The 23,323-nt window shown below is 43.6% G+C and overlaps 1 protein-coding gene across 3 annotated transcripts in view; it reads right to left on the minus strand.

The window, feature by feature from the left end:
• bbs9 (Bardet-Biedl syndrome 9) overlaps window positions 1–23,323 on the minus strand; it is a 384,043-nt gene that overhangs the window by 145,850 nt on the left and 214,870 nt on the right. For all 3 annotated transcript variants that reach the window (XM_078217175.1, XM_078217174.1, XM_078217173.1), the window contains one exon: window positions 15,645–15,827. In XM_078217175.1, the coding sequence (XP_078073301.1) occupies window positions 15,645–15,827 (183 nt within the window). The remainder of the gene's footprint in view (window positions 1–15,644; window positions 15,828–23,323) is intronic.

Genomic DNA, 23,323 nt, shown 5'->3' on the forward strand with positions numbered 1-23,323 from the left:
GCCCTCTACCAACACCAGTACAACTGAATCCCACCCGAGAGAACTGACAACTTAATGACTGACAGTTCAACCAGAACCGAGACAGACAACATTATTACAGCACTAAGAGCCATGCTGGGCAGTGTGACAGCCGAGATAGAGTTATCAGTTCAATGTCCTTGTGTATCTGTTAGCGTATGTCCGTTCACCTTTATGCAGTCAGGTTCAATGCCCCCTCACTGATCTTGATTATATCACCAGCACAAGCTGCTATCCCCGCTTGACAAAAAAATGAACAAGATTTAAAAAATGGAATGTAGAATTCGTTGTAAACTTTTGCAACTTGTTTTACAAGTATGGCCAGGTTTCTAACTTTGTTAGCCTATTCAAAATTACATTGAATATTGCACACACAAAAATATATCAATTGACACCAAATAAGAGATGCCACATCTCAAAATCAATTATTTTAAAAGCCCAAACTTAGTTGTTAATTTGTCCAGATGTCCTTATTTGCTATAAGAAAATGTGTTCATCATGATTTTGAGAATATAATGATTATTGTACACATATACCCCAGAATTTAAACTGTTCAAATTAAATAATTAGTGCCTCTACTGTAATTGCAGGAAGAGGAATTTCACATGAACACATATTGTAATCATGGAATCCCTACAGTGCAGGAGGAGGCCATTAGGCCCCAACTCTGCACCAACTCTCCAACAGAGGATCTTATTCAGGCCCAACTCATAACCCCATGTATTTACCCCGCTCATCCCCCTAATCTACACATCTTGGGACACTAAAGGACAATTTAGCATGGGCAATCCACCTAACCTGCACATCTTTGGACTGTGGGAGGAAACCGGAGCACCCGGAGGAAACCCATGCAGGCACAGGAAGAACGTGCACACTCCACACAGTGACCCAAGGAGGGAATTGAATCCGGGTCCCTGGCGCTGTGAGACAGCCGTGCCAATCACATCAAGCTTCCAAATCCATTCTTCCACTGCATCAGTGTTCTATTTACAAAGGCATCTTCAGTTTAAGTTAAATTCTAATTTAAATTTAGCACTGATTTGAATAGAACCCATCCTCTGTTTTTGTTGATCGCAATTCAAACAGACCAGCCCTTGCCTTAGATACTGCACACATTTGGAAAACAATTTGCTTGCAGCCTCTGTAACTCAATAGTAGTTGTGATTTATTCATTTCTCAACCTATGGAATTTGGATCGCTACTTGTCCATATAACGCTGCCTTCTGTTCTATCCAGTTCTGCTCGCTGCCAATGTGTTCTGTGCATTTTGGCCTTTTACATTTCTTCTTCAGTGAAATGCCACAAAACCTCTATTGTTTCTGGTATATATAAATAATCTGGAGGAAAATGTGGTGGTGGGGTGTCTGATTAATACGTTTGCAGCACAGTGGCACAGTGGTTAGCACTGCTGTCTCACAGCGCCAGGGACCTGGGTTCGATTCCCGGCTTGGGTCACTGTCTGTGTGGAGTTTGCACGTTCTCCCCGTGTCTGCGTGGGTTTCCTCCCACAGTCCAAAGATGTGCGGGTTAGGTTGATTGGCCATGCTAAATTGCCCCTTAGTATCACGGGATGCATAGGTTAGAGGGATTAGCAGGATAGATATGTGGAGTTATGCGGATGAGGCCTGGGTAGGATTGTTGTCGGTGCAGACTCGATGGGCCGAATGGCCTCCTTCTGTACTGTAGGGATTCTATTCTATAATTCTATTCTATTCTATCAGATAACACGAAGATTGATGAAGTTGCTGATAGTGCCGCGGATTGTCAGTGGATACAAAGGATATAGATAGATTGGAGACTTGGGCACAGAAATGGCAGACAGAGTTTAATCCAGACAAATGTGAGGTGATGCATTTTGGAGGATCAAATTTAGGTGTGAATTATCCTGTAAATGTCAGAAACCTTAGGAACATTAACATACAGAAGGATCTGGGATGCAGGTCCACAGTTCCCTGAAAGTGGGAACACAGGTGCTCAAAGTAATAAAGAAAGCAAATTGCATGCTTGCCTTCACCAGCCGGGGCCTGGAATACAAGAGTTGGAAAGTCATTTTGCAGCTATATAAAACCTGAGTTAGGTCGCATTTGGAGTAGTAATGCATGCAGTTCTGGTCGCCACACTACCAGAAGGATGTGGAAACCTTGGAGAGTGTGCAAAGAAGGTTCACTAGGATGTTGCCCGATCTTGAGGGTGTTGGCTATGAGGAGAGGTTTAAAAAACTAGGATTGTTTTCACTAGAAAGACAGAGGCTGAGGGGAGACCTGATAGAGGTCTACAAAATTATGAAGCATAGACAGGGTGGATAGTCAGAGGCTGTTTTCAAGGGTGGAAATGTCAATTTACAAGGGGCATAGGTACAAGGTGAGTGGGGGAAATGTTTAAGTGAGATGTGTGGGGGAAGTTTTTCATGCAGAGTGGGGGGGGTGCTTGGGACATGCTGCCGAAGGAGATGGTGGAAGCAGGCACATTGGCATCATTTAAGAAGCATCTGGATGGGTACATGAATAGGGAGGGAATAGAGGGATACGGACCGAGTAAGAGCAGGTCAACAAAACGAAGGAGATTGTCATCGACTTCAGGAAGCATAAAGGAGAACATGCCCCTGTCTACATCAATGGGGACGAAGTAAAAAGGGTTGAGAGCTTCAGGTTTTTAGGTATCCAGATCACCAACAACCTGTCCTGGTCCCCCCATGCCAACACTACTTTCTTAGGAGACAAAGGAAATTTGGCATGTTAGCTACAACTCTCACCAACCTTTACAGATACACCATAGAAAGCATTCTTTCTGGTTGTATCACAGCTTGGTATGGCTCCTGCTCTGCCGAAGACCACAAGAAACGACCAAAAGTTGTGAATGTAGCCCAATCTATTACCCAAACCAGCCTCCCATCCATTGACTCTGTCTACACTTCCCGCTGCCTCGGGGAAAAGCAGCCAGCATAATTAAGGACCCCACGCACCCCGGACATTCTCTCTTCCACCTTCTTCTGTCAGGAAAAGATACAAAAGTCTGAAGTCACGTACCAACCAACTCAAGAACAGCTTCTTCCCTGCTAACATCAGATTTTTGAATGGATTTCCCTTGCATTAAGTTGATTCTTCTCTACACCCTAGCTATGACTGTAACACTACATTCTGAACTCTCTCCTTTCCTTCGCTATGAACGGTATGCTTTGTCTGTACAGCGCGCAAGAAACAATACTTTTCACTGTATGCTAATACATGTGACAATAATAAATCAAATCAAAAGTATTATTTAGTTTTGTTAGGGCATCATGATCGGCACAGGCTTGGAGGGCCAAAGGGTCTATTTCTGTGCTGTACTTTTCTTCGTTAAAATCCAAACTGAGACTTCCCTAACTAGAGACCGTGTGTAAGGTGTCATTCCTGTTCAAAGTTGATGGGTGGAAGTAAATGGCCACCATGAGATGGTGCCATGGTAGTGGACGGTGCCCACTACCTAACTGCTTTCACCCAAAGTAGGGAGGAAGTATCAGGTAGCCCACCTGCCCTGGGACTGACTGAAATTCTAAAGTGGCCAATTAATGGTCACTTACGGGTCTCCTGCCACCGCTGGTATTTTACCAGTGGCGTGAAATGCTAACACTTTCTGCAAGCTAACTGGGGGACGTTCCTGTACAGGGTATTCTGCACCCATTGGAGGTCAACCTTTCCACAACATGACATCCCAATCCTGGTGTTCCATTCCACTCTCCCAAACTGAGTCCCCCACCTCCTTACCAGGGCTTGCCAGCATGGCCTGGCACAATCTCTCCTCCCCTTTACCTTGGCATCCTGCACCGCATTGACAATGGGGATTTCCTTTAAGCCCAGCAAAGGTGACCATTCCCATCTGATTGGTTGGCAGCTCTCTGATATGGGAATTTCTCCCAGAAAGGAGCAGAAATCTCTTCCTGAGCCAATTAACAGCCCAATAAATGGCTGCAGAGCAACCTGGCCAAATGGAGGTATGCTCACTCCCAACATTTCAGTCAGTGGGAGTGTGAAGCCAAGTCTCAATATTCGTGATAATCAGAATATATTCCCAGAGTACCCTTGAACAGCAGAGATATATTTGAGGGGAAGCTAGATAAGCATATGAGGGAGAAGGTAATAGAGAATTAGTTTCTGAGAAAAATTCCTCAAGTGGAGTATAAACACTGGCACGGACTATTTAGGCTGAATGGACTGTTTCTGTGCACATCCTATGTAACCCTAAATAATCTGGTCAAAATTATATATTTTCACTTCCTGTATGCACTTTTGATGCTATATCAGAAAGTAAAATGTCATTTTCACATGACGGGCGGCACGGTAGCACAGTGGCCAGCACTGCTGCTTCACAGCTCCAGGGTCCTGGGTTCGATTCCCGGCTCGGGTCACTGTCTGTGTGGAGTTTGCACATTCTCCTCGTGTCTGCGTGGGTTTCCTCCGGGTGCTCCGGTTTCCTCCCACAGTCCAAAGATGTGCGGGTTAGGTTGATTGGCCAGGTTAAAAAAATTGCCCCTTAGAGTCCTGGGATGGGTAGGTTAGAGGGATTAGTGGGTAAAATATGTGGGGGTAGGGCCTGGGTGGGATTGTGGTCGGTGCAGACTCGATGGGCCGAATGGCCTCCTTCTGCACTGTAGGGTTTCTATGGTTTCTATGGACTAAATCTGTAATCCCATTTTTTTAGTGAGTTCATCCATTTAATGATAGCTAAGAGGACTGTTTGGCACTCTTTAATTTGCAGCTTTTGTGATGCAGCAATAATCAACAAAAAGTGCCTTGTGATTTTCTTTATTTACCCATAGCAAGTAGTAAAGACAGAAATGTGAATGAATCATGTTTAACATCCAATTAAACCCTGACTCTAAAACACTGCATGGAACATAACAGGCAGTGAATAGAGACCCACAACAGGGCTGTGGTCCTGTAATGATGGTCTCTTTGCAAGGTCAACTCAGAAAGATATGAAAAGGCCTGCAGGTGCTTTGGCTACGGGCTTTTCCACAGCTAGACCACATAAGAAACCCCAAAGGAAACACTCATAAAGGGCAATCAAGCTGGTAATGACGATAATCAAGAAGGACTATAAACCCTAGAATTACAATACCTCTTACTTAATTTAACAGGGACATGTTTGAATATTGGACAGGTGTGCTGTTTTGTATAATTGTTTACTTGCTATTAAAGTGAATGATCTTATCCCTTAAGTGTTAATTTTGAATACTTCTTTAAACTAAATAGCACAAACAGAATGGACCTAGACTTTGGTCAAATGTTTCATGAAGCACATTTAATTTTTTCCTTATTCACACCTCCCAAAGTGATAGCAGCAGAAACTTGAGTCAGGGTATAACTGACAATGATGTAAAGAAGAAAGCAATTAGGTTCTTTAAGCCATTTAACATAACTGTGTATTTGCTAAAGTATATACTCAGGGGTGAGTTTTTGTTTCCTTACACTCTTATTAACTTTTCACTGTCTTACTTGACATAAAGTGTCCAGTATGAGTGTGAAACCAATGTGTTGTTCCCAGTGTAGGATGTGGGAGGTCCTGGAGGCATCTGGCCTCCCGGACATCCACATCTGTGAGGGGTGTGTCGAGCTGCGGTTCCTGAGAGACCATGTTAGGGAGCTGGAACTACAACTCGAGGATCTTAGGCTGATGAGGGAGAATGAGGAGGTGATAGACAAGAGCTATCATCAGGTGGTCACACCAGGGCCACGGGAAGAGGCCAAGTGGGTGACGGCCAGGAAGGGTAAGGCTAGGGTGGTTGAGAGCACCCCGGTGGATTTGCCCCTGCACAACAAGTACTCCTGCTTGAGTACTGCTGGGGGGGACAGCCCGCCTGGGGGAAGCAGCAGTGGCCGTGTCTCCGCAGTGGAGTCCAGCCCTGTAACTCAGAGGGCTAAGGAAAAGAGGAGGAAGGCGGTATTAATCGGGGACTCGATGGTGAATGGGACAGACAGGCGTTTCTGCGGAGGTAGGCGGGATTCTCGCATGGTGGTCTGCCTCCCTGGGGCCGGGATCCAGGATGTCGCTAGTCGCGTCCCGGAAATCCTGAGGTGGGAGGGAGAGGAGCCTGAGGTAGCGGTACATATTGGTACCGCTGATGTGGGTAGGAAGGGAGAAGGGGTCATGAAAAGGGAGTACAGGGAATTAGGGAGACAGCTGAGAAAGAGAAAAGCAAAGGTAGTAATCTCAGGATTACTGCCTGTGCCACGGGAAGGTGAGGGCAGGAATGGAGTGAGGTGGAGGATGAATGTGTGGCTGAGGGACTGGTGCAGGGGGCAGGGATTCAGGTTCCTGGACCATTGGGACCTCTTTAGGGGCAGGGGTGATCTGTATACAAAAAACGGGTGGAACTTGAATCACACGGGGACCAATATCCTGGCCGGTAGGTTGGCTAAGGCTACTGGGGAGAATTTAAACTAGATAGGTTGGGGGGAGGGGAGCTAGAAGAGTTGACTAGGATCAAGGAACTAATTGATGGGGGGGGGAGGATGCAGGGGTAAGGGGAATTACAAAATTAATGGTAGAGGAGAGGGTGCAAGTGAATGAAGGCGGTAATTTAGATAAGGGAGTAGAGGGAGAGGGTGTTCGCGACTCATCAAAGCGGGTTCAGATAAAAGCTGGAATAAGGACACTTTGCCTGAATGCACGAAGCATTCGGAACAAGGTGAATGAGTTGATGGTGCAAATCAGCACAAGTGGGTACGATCTAGTGGCCATTACAGAAACGTGGCTGAAAGGTGACCAGGACTGGGAGATGAATATCCAGGGGTATCAGGCGTTTAGGAAGAATAGACAGGAAGGAAAAGGTGGTGGGGTCGCGCTATTAATAAGAGATAATATCAGGGTAGTACTGAGGGATGACATAGGCTCTGAGGAACAAAACGTGGAATCATTATGGGTAGAGATGAGGAATAGTAGAGGGAGAAAGACACTAGTAGGTGTGGTATATAGGCCCCCAAATAATAATGTTGAGGTAGGGAGGGCTGTAAACAAGCAGATAAGGGATGCGTGTAAAAACGGAACGGCAATAATCATGGGGGACTTCAACATGCACATTGACTGGCAGACTCAAGTCGGTAAGGGTGGAATGGAGGAAGAGTTCTTAGAATGCTGTCGGGATAGTTTCCTTGAACATCATGTTACGGAACCGACGAGGAAACGAGCTATTTTGGATCTGGTATTGTGTAACGAGGTAGGTAGAATTAAGGATCTTATTGTGAAGGACCCTCTTGGGTCTAGTGACCACAATATGGTCGAATTTCTGATTCAGATGGAAGAGGAGAAAGTTTGGTCTCAAACCAGTGTCCTCTGTTTGAACAGAGGGAAATATGATAGGATGAGGGATGAATTGGCTAAGGTAGACTGGGAGAGCAGGCTGGCAGGTAGGATAGCTGAGGAACAGTGGAGGATTTTTAAGGAGATCCTTTTCAGTTCTCAGCAAAAATATATTCCAGCAAAAAACAAGGATTGTAAGAAAAGGGAGAACCAGCCGTGGATAACGAAGGAAATAAAGGAGAGTATTAAAATAAAAACAGCTGCGTACAGAGTGGCCAAAAATAGTGGAGAAACAAGTGATTGGGAAAAATTTAAGAAACAACAAAGAGAGACTAAGAAAGCGATAAAGGAAGGAAGGATAGACTATGAAGCTAGGCTAGCAATTAATATAAAAAATGATAGTAAAAGTTTTTATAAATATATAAAAGGAATAGAGTGGCTAGAGTGAATGTTGGACCCTTGGAGGACGAGAGGGGGGAGTTAATAGTGGGAAATGAGGATATGGCTGAGTCTTTAAATACGTTTTTTGTGTCGGTCTTCACGGTGGAGGACACAAATAGTTTGCCAAATATTAACGATAGAGGGTTGGCAGCAGGAGAAATACTTAATACGATTAATGTTACCAGAGAGGCAGTGCTGGGTAGACTAATGGGACTGAAGGTGGACAAGTCCCCGGGTCCGGATGGAATGCATCCCAGGGTATTGAAAGAAATGTCAGAGGTAATAGTGGATGCGTTAGTGATTATTTATCAAAACTCGTTGCATTCTGGGGTAGTGCCGGTTGATTGGAAAACGGCTAATGTTACGCCGCTGTTTAAAAAAGGAAGGAGACAAAAGGCGGGTAACTATAGGCCGGTCAGCTTAACGTCTGTAGTAGGGAAAATGCTGGAATCCATTATTAAAGAGGAGATAGCAGGGCATCTGGATAGAAATGGTTCGATCAAACAGACGCAGCATGGATTCATGCGGGGAAAGTCGTGCTTGACGAACATGTTGGATTTTTATGAAGATGTGACTAGGGCGGTTGATGGAGGAGAACCGGTGGATGCGGTGTTTTTGGATTTCCAAAAGGCGTTTGATAAGGTGCCCCATAAAAGGCTGCTGAAGAAGATTAGGGCACACGGAGTTGGGGGTAGTGTGTTAAAGTGGATTGGGGACCAGCTATCCGACAGGAAGCAAAGAGTCGGAATAAATGGGTGTTTTTCCGGTTGGAGGAAGGTAACTAGTGGCGTGCCGCAGGGATCGGTACTCGGGCCGCAACTGTTTACCATTTATATAGATGATCTGGAGGAGGGGACGGAGTGTAGGGTAACGAAGTTTGCAGACGACACAAAGATAAGTGGAAAAGTGAATCGTGTGGAGGACGGAGAAGATCTGCAGAGAGATTTGGACAGGCTGAGTGAGTGGGCGAGGATATGGCAAATGGAGTATAACGTTGAGAAATGCGAGGTTATACACTTTGGAGGAAATAATAACAAATGGGATTACTATCTCAATGGAAACAAATTAAAACATGCTACCGTGCAAAGGGACCTGGGGGTCCTTGTGCATGAGACGCAAAAGCCCAGTCTGCAGGTACAACAGGTGATCAAGAAGGCAAATGGGATGTTGGCCTATATTGCGAGGGGGATAGAATATAAAAGCAGGGATGTCTTGATGCACCTGTACAGGGCATTGGTGAGGCCGCAGCTGGAATACTGTGTGCAGTATTGGTCCCCTTATATGAGGAAGGATATATTGGCATTGGAGGGAGTGCAGAGAAGGTTCACCAGGTTGATACCGGAGATGAGGGGTTTGGATTATGAGGAGAGGCTGAGGAGATTGGGTTTGTACTCGTTGGAGTTTAGAAGGATGAGGGGGGATCTTATGGAGACTTATAAGATAATGCGGGGGCTGGATAGGGTGGAGGCGGAGAGATTCTTTCCACTTAGTAAGGAAGTTAAAACTAGAGGACACAGCCTCAAAATAAAGGGGGGTCGGTTTAAGACAGAGTTGAGGAGGAACTTCTTCTCCCAGAGGGTGGTGAATCTCTGGAATTCTCTGCCCACTGAGGTGGTGGAGGCTACCTCGCTGAATATGTTTAAAGCGCGGATGGATGGATTCCTGAGCGGTAAGGGAATTAAGGGTTATGGGGATCAGGCGGGTAAGTGGTACTGATCCACGTCAGATCAGCCATGATCTTATTGAATGGCGGGGCAGGCTCGAGGGGCTAGATGGCCTACTCCTGCTCCTATTTCTTATGTTCTTATGTTCTTAGATGCAATACTAATAATGCCTTATTTAGCTAAATATTTAATTATTGCCATTTAAAGGTTTAAATGTACTACTAAACTGTAATTTAACATATTTTTGTTCTCTTTTGATGTTATAACACCAATTAGAATGACAAAATTAATTAAATAAGAATTATCTAGTCGATAGTAAGGAATCAAATTAATTCTTTTGCAAAGAGCAGAATATTTGCTGCTGTTTTGAAAGGAGATGTATTAATACAACAACAGTAGCTTACAGGACTGAATAATCTGATTAATGTAGTATTTCAATTCAATTGCATTAAAGCATTTATTGGCCCTTTCTGCTTTGTGGCAGCCCAAGCTGGATGGATGAATATGTCAATTAAAATGGCAATAAAAAACTGTGCAAAATTTAGAGTAAAATAAGGGACAGAACTTTTGGGAGGGATGTTTGAATTTCCTAAAGTTAAAATATTAACTATGCTAAAATGATCCTCGATATGAGAGAAGTTAAATCTGCTCAAGAGTTACAATTATTAGATGATTTATATGAAAAATTTCTAGACCGCTGGTTCAAATAGCCAAACCGTTTTAAAACGTACAAAATGTAATGAAAGAGTGTGTAGCAATATAAAGCTGTGACATCATAACAGCTTCAAACAACTTAATTCCTGAAACCAAAAGAGAAAATGCTGGAAAATCTCAGCAGGTCTGGCAGCATCTGTAAGGAGAGAAAAGAGTTGACGTTTCGAGTCCAGATGACCCTTTGTCAAAGAGCTTTAGTCAGGGGCTGCTATGCTTGTGGAATGGGAAGCTGTCTCATTGGATTCAGAATCAGTTCATCCAATGTTAATAAGTTCCCTGAGCACAGGAATGCGCTGATTGCAGGTGGGCGGAGCATTGGGATTGCTGCTGCTCTCGAAAGACTGCTATTGTTTGAAACTTTTACTGACTGCTCTTCTGCAGAGAAAATTAATATCTCACTAAATAACAAGTTCGAGAACTGCCAGTGTGAGAACCGCCTGCTTTGAACACAGAACCTGATGATTTGTTGGAAGAATTAAGGGAAAGGAAGGACAGAGCACTCCTTCCAAAGTCAATGTGCAGCATACTCAGCAGGAGTTTGCCTTGAGAGTCAATGCTGTTTCTAATATCCATTGACCAAAAGGGGTAGACGAGAAAGGTTTGTGTTAGGATCAGGAAGAAAACTTTGGCGTGCTGTGTAGTCAGGGGTGAGCTGCCTTCTTGAACCCGCTGCAATTCCCGAAGTGTAGGTACACCCACAGTGCAGTTAGGAAGGGAATTCCAGTCACGGTGGAGGAACTGGGATATATTTCCAGGTCAGGGTGGTGTGTGACCTGGAGGGGAACTTGCAGGCAATTTTCCACATGGCCAGGTAGATGCCAGTATTGTAGCTATACTGGAACAACGTGAATAGGGGTGCTGCAAGTTCTGGAGCACAAGTCTTCAATGCTATTGCTGGAATATTGTCAGGGCCCATAGCCATTCGCAGTACCCAGTGTCTTCAGCCATTTCTTGATATCACATGAAGTGAATCAAAATGGACAAAGACGAGCATCTGTGATGCTGGGGACCTCCAGAGGAAGGTGATGGATCATCCACTTGGCACAAGGGGGGAGGGAGGTTGCAGGGGGTGATGGAGCAGCAGGGGCTGCATAGAGGACCAGCGATAGGTGGAGGCTAGGGAGAATCTTAGTCATGTCTTAGTTGGCTTAGCCACGATCACCACCATTTACATTCCATTTGTCTTTTTGTCCATGAGAAAACCGCACCGACCTCCTCAGAAGACAAACACGGGACACAGTGGACAGAGTACCCTTCGTCGTCCAGTACTTCCCCAGAGCGGAGAAGCTACAACATCTCCTCCGGAGCCTTCAACATGTCATTGATGAAGATGAACATCTCGCCAAGGCCATCCCCACACCCCCACTTCTTGCTTTCAAACAACTGCACAACCTCAAACAGACCATTGTCCGCAGCAAACTACCCAGCCTTCAGGAGAACAGTGACCACGGCACCACACAACCCTGCCACAGCAACCTCTGCAAGACGTGCCGGATCATCGACACGGATGCCATCATCTCACGTGAAAACACCATCCACCATGGTACACGGTACATACTCTTGCAACTCGGTCAACGTTGTCTACCTGTTACGCTGCAAGAAAGGATGTCCCGAGGCATGGTACATTGGGGAAACCATGCAGACGCTACGACAACGGATGAATGAACACCGCCCGACAATCACCAGGCAAGAGTGTTCTCTTCATGTTGGGGAGCACTTCAGCGGTCACGGGCATTCAGCCTCTGATCTCCGGGCAAGCGTTCTCCAAGGCGGCCTTCACGACACATGACAGCGCAGAGTCGCTGAGCAGAGACTGATAGCCAGGTTCCGCACACATGAGGACGGCCTCAACCGGGATCTTGGGTTCATGTCACACTATCTGTAACCTTCACAACCTGCCTGGATGTGCAAAATCTCACGAGCTGTCCTGTCTGGACAATACACATCTCTTTGACCTGTGCTTAATGCTCCCTCCACTCACATTGTCTGTACCTTAAAGACTTGATTAGCCGAAAGGCTCACATTCCAATCATTATTCATGTAAATTGAGTTTGTGTCTTTGTGCCCTGTTTGTAATCAGAACTCCCACCCACCTGACGAAAGGACAGCCTGTTCCGAAAGCTAGTGGCTTTTGCTACCACATAAACCTGTTGGACTTTAACCTGGTGTTGTTAGACTTCTTACTGTTTACCCCAGTCCAACGCCGGCATCTCCACATCACTTTTCCCATATGCCAAAGATGTGCAGGTTAGGTTGATTTGCCATGGTAAATTGCCCCTTAGTGTCAGGGGGACTAGCAGGGTAAATATATAGGGTTACGGGGATAGGGCCTGGGTGGGATTGTCGGTGGTGCAGGCTCGATGGGCCGAATTGCTTCCTTCTGCACAGTGGGGATTCTATGATACCTACTGTTAATACCAAGTCAAAACTGTGACTGACTGCATCCTAAACAAGTACATCATGTCAAACTTTAAGATGTTAAATAAGAAATAACTGAAGTTCTGCAATACATAGCAGTTATTTCCATAATGCAATGTAAGTAATTCGAAAAGGGAAGTACATATTTACTTGATCAGCATTTTAACACTCTGAATATTGACATTCTTAATCTTCCCAAAAAGTAGTTGTTTCACATACCATTTGCAAAAACATACTCTGTTACATCTTTAATACTAAATGTTATAAAGTATATTTAAAGAAAAGTGCTATGAACATTTCATTAGTTTTCAGAATGAAATCAAGAATAGTTTCTTTCCTGTAGTGAAATCCCTGATTACGTAGTATCAAGAAGTAATAAATTCCTAAACAGGCTGCAGTTATCCAGTTTTCAATAATGATAGTGAATAAATCACATCACCTATAACGCAAATACTGACGGTTTCTGCGTTGAGTCAAACATTAATTAATACTGGTCACTTATATTTCTATTTGAATCCAGGGAAGTGCCGGTGAGCTTTCAGGGGGGAATCACTGTGAGAGAGAAACTAATCCAACTAGAAAAACAAATAAACACTCTGCCAAGTAAGGGAATGAACTATTCACACTGGGGATTACAGCATCTTGACATTTCAGAAAGGGATAAAAAAAAATCATAAATGAAGATAAATGGTTTAATGGCTTACACAGTCAAAGAAAGCTCCATTGTTCTGAAGCCCTCTTGTTTTACCGATACAGAGAATTTTAACAATAATACAAACACACACTTGTTTTGTTTGTGGTTCTAAGCTGAATATGACTCCTGAAAGTCTGCTTAAAGAGCATGAACAGAGAAGTCTATTTCTTCTTAAATCTCTGGCATTAGGCCTGTTCTCCCAAGAACTTGTGAAGTTGTTTGTCCATCAGATTAGCACTATCAAACTTTTAAAATGACAGACACACCAGTGGGACAATGTTACACCCTTTCTGTCTCGTTATTAAGAGTACTTGTCTGTTCCCAAAGGAACACATTAAGCCCGCCAAAAGGACGTTTGAATGTTGTAGCAAGATATTGCTTCTTTATTTTGAGCTGTGTGCAACAGCTAAATATTTTAAAGACAACACATTTTAATTGCAGACAAAGTTTATATCTATTCTTTTGGAAGGGCTCCAGAGTGTTTTTATAAGGCTGCCTGTTAGCTCTTCATGAGCTATGACAGGCAGCCTTCAACAATTTTCTTTCCAATACTCTTCTACATTTGGTACAAAGCTGTCAGGGTAATTTTTAAGGATCAGTCAAATCTGGATTCACTTTAAGCAAAATCTCTTCAGCCTGATAAATTTGAATCACAATTTAGCAGACAGTTTCCCTTTCTTTTGATATTAACAGGCCTAATTCCAAGTGATCAGAAATCTATTATAACACAGTACTTCACAGCCAATTAATTATTTCAAAATGCGGTCATTGTTAATATAATGAAGTGTGACAGCTAGATTGTGCATGCCAAGATCACAAGCAAATCAAATGATTGGTCGAGGGACAACCCTGGGAGAACTCCTTGTTCTTTGCCAAATATGCCACAGAATTTTTTTACGACCACTATAACAGGCAGCAGAGTCTGAATGGAAAATACTGTCTCCTGCAATATAGAACTACCTTAGCATTAACCCAGCTAAGATGCTCAAGTGTATAAGTTAGTTGATTGTCTTACTATGAAGAGATTTATGACAAAGAGCAGTAAACAGAAACATGTCACTGTTTTGAGACAGGCTAAGGTGGAAAAGTCTGGTTGGTGGGAGGAAGGAAGTGGCTGGAAGCAACAGAAGCAGCTGAATGGCTGATCTCAACCTGAGATTGAGAAAAGTGTATCACATCATTTGTTGGAAACAAGAATACAAAGTACAGGGGAGAGGGGATTAAAGAAAGGATTGATGGTAGACAAGAGAAGGTAGGGGTATCTTTAGCTTTTTTGAATGATCATGGAGTATTTAAAGAGGAGCCTGAGGCTTGACATTGCTCTAAGGTAATGATTTCAATCTCTCAGACAAACAGCATGCCCCGGAGAAGGCAGTGTGGGAAGTGTAGCAAGTAGACTGGACAGACTTGGAATGCCTGCAGTGCCACATGTGGCTGTGTTGCTGAGCGAGTGACAGGTATGACTGGAACAGAAGAATGCTAAGTCAGAATATCTGAACACTGAGAAAAGTTGAGTTGACTGATGGAAGCTTAAGTACTGTTGGCACCAGAAAATTCATTAAGGCTTACAAGAGAGACTTCTTTTCTGAGAATCTAAGATAACTTTAAATACATTTTTACATATATTTGTTTGAATGAAACATTCAAGAACTGGGAATAATTTATCCCTTTATCCTGCATTCAGTTTTGTCTGATGTACTTTTCTTAAAGCCAGAAAACATTTGACCAGAATCTGTAAGAAAAGGTATCCATGAAATTAACGATGAGTGGTATTAAAGCTCAGTGAGCATTCACTTCACCCAGTTGTCAGCTCTGCAGAGGGAATGGAGTATATCCCCAAAAGGAACAAACAGAACAAATTCTTGTCCAGAAGATTTTTGACAATATAGGGACAAAGAAACAGATCTGCATTCATATAGTGTCATAAGTCATCATTATGATGTATGTATTAGAAGCAGGAGTAGGCCATTTGGTCCCTCAAGCCTGCTCTGTCATTCAATAAGCTCAAGGTTGATCTGATTGTGGCCTCAATTCCACATCCTGCCTACCCCCAATAACCTTTGACTTGCTTGTTATTTAAGAACCTATCTACCCCTGCGTTAAAAATGTTCAATGATCCTGCCTCCCCTGCTGTCTGGTTTATCTTCTTATGGAAAAGTATTCAAGGTGCTCCTGATACTTATTTTTATTTGCACTATACTGCAGTTCCCATTTAAACATAATGCGACAACTATAGATTTCTGTAAATTATAAATGGATACCCTAAAAATCCGTACTTAAGGAAAACTATATTTAGAAATAACTCACCAGCAAAGAACTTGGAGAACATCTGTAGCATCAAATGGTTGGCAAAAGTGTTCATGAATGAGCATCCCTGCAGGGAGATCATATATTCTACAATCTTAGAGGGCACTTACTAATTCCTGGCTATCTTGCATCAGTGGTAGAAACGTAGCCTTCAGTATGGTCATCTGATCTATGCTCAAGTCTTGCCACAGACTAATCAACTGGACCAACAGCTGGGTGCCACTCTTGAGCCTGGTGAAAGCTTGGTACAAGTTGGCCTGATTCTCCTCCGTAGCATCAGCGAGAGCTGTAAGCTGAAACAAAGGCAACTGTAATTATATTATATTTATTCCAATAACAAACTTTACATTTTCAAAAGGAGCCCTTTGAAAAAGAATATGCTGCTAGTCACAGGGGTCCCATTAAAAATACTGGCAACGACACATGGAAAAGGGAAAGGAAATTAAACTTTTATCAATGTCAACTAAAAGAATGCATGACATGAAACCATACTGGTTGTAAAATGCCCTTTCAATGAACAAGGATTATAAATTTATACCAAAATCCACGTTACACTGCAAAGCTGCTGATCTGGAACATTTCAATAGTTCTCTCACAGTCAGGATCCTCCAGCCAATTTCCTGAACTGTGTTAGTGAGAAATCTCTTGATGGCTTCTAACCACCTGCCTGCTCACTGTCTGCATCTTTCTATTTGGCTTTTAATGTAGCCATTGACATGAGAGAAACGAGGCAGCTGCCCACTCTGAGAACCAGGTTATTTTAGTATATCCCTCTCAGGGCCATTCTTTCTGAAAAATTAGTCAATAGGATACCAAATGCTGTCACTCCCTTCTCAAAGGCAATTAGGGATGAACAATAATTACTGCTCTTGTCAATGATGCTCATATCCCGTGGATCAACAGAAACACAGGTTATGCCATTAGAAACATTAAAGGAGGCACGAGTTATATGAAAAATGATTTGTGAACATGTTAATAATTTTATATATGGTTTTCTTAGCTTGTTTTTTTACAAATGATGAATTTTGTTGAATATTGCTCATTTGAACAGGTACATTTCAGGACTCTAAGGGAACCAAAGGACATTGGGATTATGATCAGCCATAATCCAGCTGAATGGTGAATATTGCCACCTGGATCCAGCACATTATGCTTTAACATGCTTCACCATACAAATGGCATTAAATTTTCAAACCTTTTCTTTCGTGCTTGCTTTTAGATTCACACACAGTAAAGTTGCCATTTATTGAACAAAAAGTTAGGTCCGTAGCCCAGAGGTCACAAGCTCAAATTGTAACATAGCAAAAGTTATGAACTTGAATCCAATACCAGGTAAGTAACTACGAAATCTGTTGTTTGTTCAAAAAATCCATCTAGTTTACCAATGCTGTCTAGGTAAGGGAAGGGAAAATGCCAATCTTTCCAGCCCAACCAACAGGTAACTACAGAGATTTAAATAACTTGGCAGTGTTGCTCACATTCCAACAAACAAATTCTCTGCAGGATATCTGTTGATGTTTCACATCAAAAGCCTGGAGCTCAATTTCTTTGGCACTGGTACCACTTACTGTGAACAACAAATAAATACAGCTCAGGTCTGCCTTCTATAACCATAGATCTCACATCCATTTTTTAAAAATTCTTTCACGGGATGTGGATGTCGCTGGCCTGGACAGCATTTATTGTCCATGACTAATTGCCTTTGAGAAAGTGGTGGTGAGCCACTGGCTGGAACTGCTGTGGTCCATGCAGTGTAGGTACATCCACAGTGCTGTTGGGAGGGAGTTCCAGGACTTTGACCCAATGACCGGTGAAGGAATGGCGATAAATTTGTCCTGTCTTGGTCCCCCCATGCCGACACTATAGTTAAGAAAGCCCACCAACGCCTCTACTTTCTCAGAAGACTAAGGAAATTTGGCATGTCAGCTACAACTCTCACCAACCTTTACAGATGCACCATAGAAAGCGTTCTTTCTGGTTGTATCACAGCTTGGTATGGCTCCTGCTCTGCCCAAAACCGCAAGGAACTACAAAAGGTCGCGAATGTAGCCCAATCCTTCACACAAACCAGCCTCCCATCCATTGACTCTGACTACACTTCCCGCTGCCTCAGCAAAGTAGCCAGCATAATCAAGGACCCCAGGCACTCCGGACATTCTCTCTTCCACCTTCTTCCATCAGGAAAAAGATACAAGAGTCTGAGGTCACGTACCAACCAACTCAAGAACAGCTTCTTCCCTGCTACTGTCAGACTTTTGAATGGACTTCCCTTGCATTAAGTTGATCTTTCTCTACACCCTAGCTCTGACTGTAACACTACATTCTGCACTCTCTCCTTTCCTTCTCTATGAAAGATATGCTTTGTCTGTATAGAGCGCAAGAAACAATACTTTTCACTGTATGTTAATACATGTGACAATAATAAATCAAATCAAATCAAATATTTTCATGTCAGGATTGTGTGAAGCTTGGTGGGGAATTTGCAGGTGGTGATGTTCCCATGCATCTGCTGTCCTTTTCTTTCTAAGTGGTAAGGTCGCGAGTTTGGAAGGTGCTGTTGAAGGAACCTTGGTGAGTTCGTTAACACGTCAAATGACTTCTTACTGCTGGTTTACATTCTAGCTGCCACTCTGTCTTTTACTCCAGTTATCATACTTACAACCCCAATAGCCTGGCTTCCAGTACATAAGAAATATGACAGTGATACTACCCAAAAGAAAAGTATTATAATTTATTGTTTTCTTGACACAAAGCCTTTGCAGGGTTGACGAGGTTGGGTTTGCTGTTGTTGTTTCTGCTGCCTACCAAGATCAATGCCACATGATCCAACCAACTTCATTCTGTTTTGTAGATTTTGTAGTGGCTTGATAAACTGAATGGCTTGATAGGCTTTTTCAACGGGAATTTAAGAGTCGTCTACGTATCTGTGGGTCTGGGGTTACACATAAGCCAGACCACATAAGGACGGAAGATTTCCTTTCTTAAAGGACATGTATCACACCTGGTGCAAGGACTTTGCGGGAACACTTTTGTTAGCATTTGGGCAGACTGCCACCTAGCACCAGGGAATGAGACAGCTACTTATCAGTTTTAAAGGAGAAATGGCAGATCCTAGAGTCTAAAGAAGAACACTGGTTTGCAAATCTAGTGTCAAAAGAAGATAGAAATAAAAATAATCTGGACACCTGCTGCAAGACAAAAAAATGGGCTGAATGGTCTTTGGTGATTTCAGGATCCTTACCAATCAGGTGAATCTATAATGCAATTTGTGAAAATTGTTTGGATAAACTTGATTTGATCTGAATGGGATCCATAATGTAAATATCTGGATTAAAATTTCAAGAACATTAGACAAGGTACATAAAAGGTTAGTGCAGGGGGTCACGTGGTGAGGGTGCCGGTGGGGGGGGGGGGGGGGGGGGCTGTGTTTTCATGAGCTCTGGTGCTGCTCCTCTTTGGTCCTTTTTATTTGTCCCAGTGCACAACCTGTAATTGGCTAATCCTGATATATATAAATGGTCTGTGCAATGTTTGTGGAAGACCCTGGTTGATCTTTTGGACTGTGGGAGCTGAACTGGGTCAAGGGGTCCTTGTTTGTGTAATGTCACTGATCTGCCTAGTAACAGCAGGAACAAGAATTTAACAAGGAATGATTAGGATACGATTTGCCAGCAACGGACAAAACCCTGCATAGCAACAACAGTAGCCAGCATTCAAAGAGAATGATGATATGCAACCTTTCCAGTAACGGGATTAGCAGGCATCCAGACAGAATCAGGTGTAAATAAAGAACAAAGAACAGTACAGCACAGGAAACAGGCCCTTCGGCCCTCCAAGCCTGTGCCGCTCCTTGGTCCAACTAGACCAATCGTTTGTATCCCTCCATTCCCAGGCTGCTCATGTGACCATCCAGGTAAGTCTTAAACGATGTCAGCGTGCCCGCCTCCACCACCCTACTTGGCAGCGCATTCCAGGCCCCCACCACCCTCTGTGTAAAAAACGTCCCTCTGATGTCTGAGTTATACTTCACCCCTCTCAGCTTGAGCCCGTGACCCCTCGTGATCGTCACCTCCGACCTGGGAAAAAGCTTCCCACTGTTCACCCTATCTGTACCCTTCATAATCTTGTATACCTCTATTAGATTTCCCCTCATTCTCCGTCTTTCCAAGGAGAACAACCCCAAATAGCTATATCATCAGGATATAGATGACTCACAGATTAGTGGATGTATACAGATTCTAATTTTGAGAGTCACGGAGTGTGAGAGGTGCAGACAGCCCACATACACTGAGGGGAGAATCAAAGAGGAACCAAGATATAATTGCCAGCAACTGCAGAAACAGGCAGGTCAGTTTAACATCTAACAGCCAAGAGGCACTGTAACATCTCACAGCTGAAAGACTATTTTAACTTCTGAGAATTCTTAGAGCCAAGATTGTGCAGAAACCTTCGTAAACAATTGTGGCACAGTGGTTTGCACTATTGCTTCACGGTGGCTAGTACTCAGGTTTGATTCCGGCCTTGGATGACTCTCTGTATAGAGATTTCACATTCTCCCATTATCTATGTGAATTTCCTCCGGGTGCTCTGGTTTTCTCCTGCAGTCCAAGATGTGTAGGTTACCCATGGTAAATGCACGGGGTTACGGGGTTGGGCGGGCCTGAGTAAGATGCTCTTTCGGAGAGTCGGTGCAGACTCAATGGGCTGAGTGGCCTCCTTCTGCACTATAGGAATTCTATGGTTAAATATCTTAGTTGGACCAGGAAAATACATTTTCCAGACCTGATCACCCACCTGGTATTGTGTGGCAAGTATAAACTGGATTTAACCTATAGATTTATTTAATTTGTATGTTGTCTGGGAACAAGAAGGTCTTACAAGTTTGGGATCACAAATATATACACATTGGAACTAATTTCTATATGAACAGTGCATGTATTTAGTAATTCATATATTAAATTGTGTTACAGTATTATAGTCCTATTTGTGTGCATTTGTCTTTTCTTTAATAAATAGTCTTTAGTAATCGTTACACAACTAGGCTGATTATTCTCACTGGGGTTTCATGTGACTCCTCACACCATTCCAAAAAAAACTATAAATGACTGCAAACCGGTGTTTCAAGTTGGGATGCCCTTGCAAGTACCATCCATGTGATTTGTGACAGTGATGCTGTTGTAGCTGACTTGGGTGGGGCCCGGGTCACAGTGGCGACGCCACCGGTGGGCAGGCCAATGTTTAGGAGGTGCTGTTGGTGCCAAGATTAAGACCCTTTTCGTGAACAAAAGTGTGGAGGACATGTTCTACTCGCTGGCATAGACAATGAGTGTTCACAATATTGAACTGCGAGATATCCTACAAGGAATGGATGGTGCAGAGATGATCGTCCATTTAGTCGAGAGGGAGGTTTCCTCAGCGGAGGTTCACCTTCAATCCTTGGAGATCCTGCTGCATGATGTGTCGAACATCCTATTTGAGTCAGGAAAACATGGCCGGATGAGGACTGTCCATGGGTTAGTGCCCTCGGGAAGAGGAGCAGTTGCGGTGAGATTCCCTGCTGATTTTGAAGGCTGGATGCCATGCTTTTGCGAAGTCGATTTGAGGAATAGGCACCTCGAATCCTGGGTGTTAGTCAGCGATCCGGTGATGGCTTCTGCCTTTTCTGGCTTCGTGGACGGCTTGTGATCCTGCAGTTTATCACTGATCCTGAACTTTGTTCCCTTGTGATTTTGCTCCTGATTATGTGGTGTTGCCTTGTGTCCTTACCAATTGCTCTTCTAGCGGTATGTACTGGAGATGGGGAGAGGTGCAGGTGGCCTTGGTTCTCTGGCCAGGGGCCGCCCTCTTTCTTTTTTTGTCTGGGAGTGCTCAGAGTGAGTTGTGTGTCTTGGGGGTTGTGCAATGGAGGTTTGGTTGGTGTTTTTTTGTGTGCTGTGATCCTTGCATTTGCACAGAAGGCGTACATTCTTTTGCACTACCCTTTGCTTTGATTGTAGAGGGGATGAGTGGCACCACATTGAGATGGTAGGTGGACGGATGGACATGGAGATGGTTGGTATGGACTCAGGTTCCCATTTTGGACGGGATGGGCTCTCCATTGGAGTTTTTGGTGTGTTTTTCTTTGTTTTCTGTTGGTTATTCTGGGTCTAAGAGATCCTGTGCTTGTCCTATGGTGATGCAGACAGACTGGATATCCTGGAGCGGACCGAAATTCTTTTCCTTTCCATTGACGCTTCTGGCCGGTGGGAGTGTGAGGGAGAAGTGTGATAGTGCACGCCCGAGCATGGTTGATGAGTTTTTGAATTTCAAGTTTCTGTTTTGCTGCTCATGTGGGGTGGATGGGGATGTGCGTACACTCTGGCACCATCTTTTCGTGGCCTAGTCTTGTTGTCTGATTCCTAACATGTTTTTCTGTTGTTGTTTCAGTACCTGTGCGGGGAAGGCACCGACTGTGACAGTGGGAATCGTGCTGTCTGATTCTTTGAATTATTTGTATTGATTTTTGCTGGTCTTCTCCTTGTGTACATGTGGAATGATGAATGTGCTGTGTTGAACGCTGGGAAGTTGTTGCTTGTTGTACTGAATATAAAAAGTTTAAAATTCTCAATAAAAACATTATAAAAATAAACTATAAGCACAGAATTGTATCTTGCATCACAATTATAGATACCTACTGTTCTCAATTACCTCTGTACATGAATTCTGAGGAGATTTATGAGCATATTGCAATCGAGTTTGACAATGGCCACTACTGGAAGATCAGTGACTAGGGTAAGTTGCGGAGATGTGATATAGTAATCAAGAAACCAGGAATCTATAGCTAGTGTGAGAATCAATCCTTGGATTCTGTGCTTCAAAAAGGCTCATTGCTGACCTGATCCAGAATAATTAGTAAAACCATGTAGGATTCCTTGTAATGTGCACATTGGGTTTTATTCTGTATTAATGGGTGGGATTGTCCGGCCACGCTCACCTGAAAGCCAGAGATTCCTGCCCGACTTCAATGGACCTTTACATGGTCCACCCCCCTGCCCGCTAGAATTCCAGCGGCAGGCGGGATGGGAAAATTCTGGTCGTTGTCTTCGGATTCATGCAGCACTGCTGCTTTTCCCTCGGGTTGTGGTAAATTTTCCAGCCTACGTTAAACCTTTACACTTGCGGGTAATTAGGGACAGTATCTCTTGGCTGTTTGCATCAAACCAGACACAATGTTTCCCGGTAGAGAGGCAAAGAGCATCTTTACAGGTGCTTGCAATGCTTGGCTTTAAGGTTGGCCAGACACTATGGGACACACTGTAGCTTCTGGTGGCTGAAGGTCAAGAGGTTGTCAGTGAGGCACTGACTGAGAAAACCTTGAGGCCATCAATGTTAAATTTCTTGCAATATTGCTTCTGTTGCCACCATTGTTTGGAAGCCATGCCGGAGACAGCAAGTTGGATAAGGCAGCAGTAATCAGTCCAGCAGTCGTCAGTACCTTTCATTGGAACATCGGAAACAGAAAGAGTAGTAGGCCATTCAATCCCTTAAGTCTGCTCTGCCATTCAACTAGATCTTGGCTGGTCTTCTAACTCGATGCCATTTTCCCACACGATTCCCATGTCACTTAATATCCAGAAATCCAATGATTTTTGTCTTGAACATACTCAATGACTGAGCCTCCACTACCCTCAAGCAGAGAATTCCAAAAAAATCACTATCCTCTGATTTAATTTGACTTATATTAATGTCACATGTATTAGTATAGTGAAAAATATTGTTTCTTGTGTGCTATACAGACAAAATATAACAT

The sequence above is a fragment of the Mustelus asterias genome, chromosome 7 (genome assembly GCF_964213995.1).
Source record: "Mustelus asterias chromosome 7, sMusAst1.hap1.1, whole genome shotgun sequence".
Classification (NCBI taxonomy): Eukaryota; Metazoa; Chordata; class Chondrichthyes; order Carcharhiniformes; family Triakidae; genus Mustelus; species Mustelus asterias.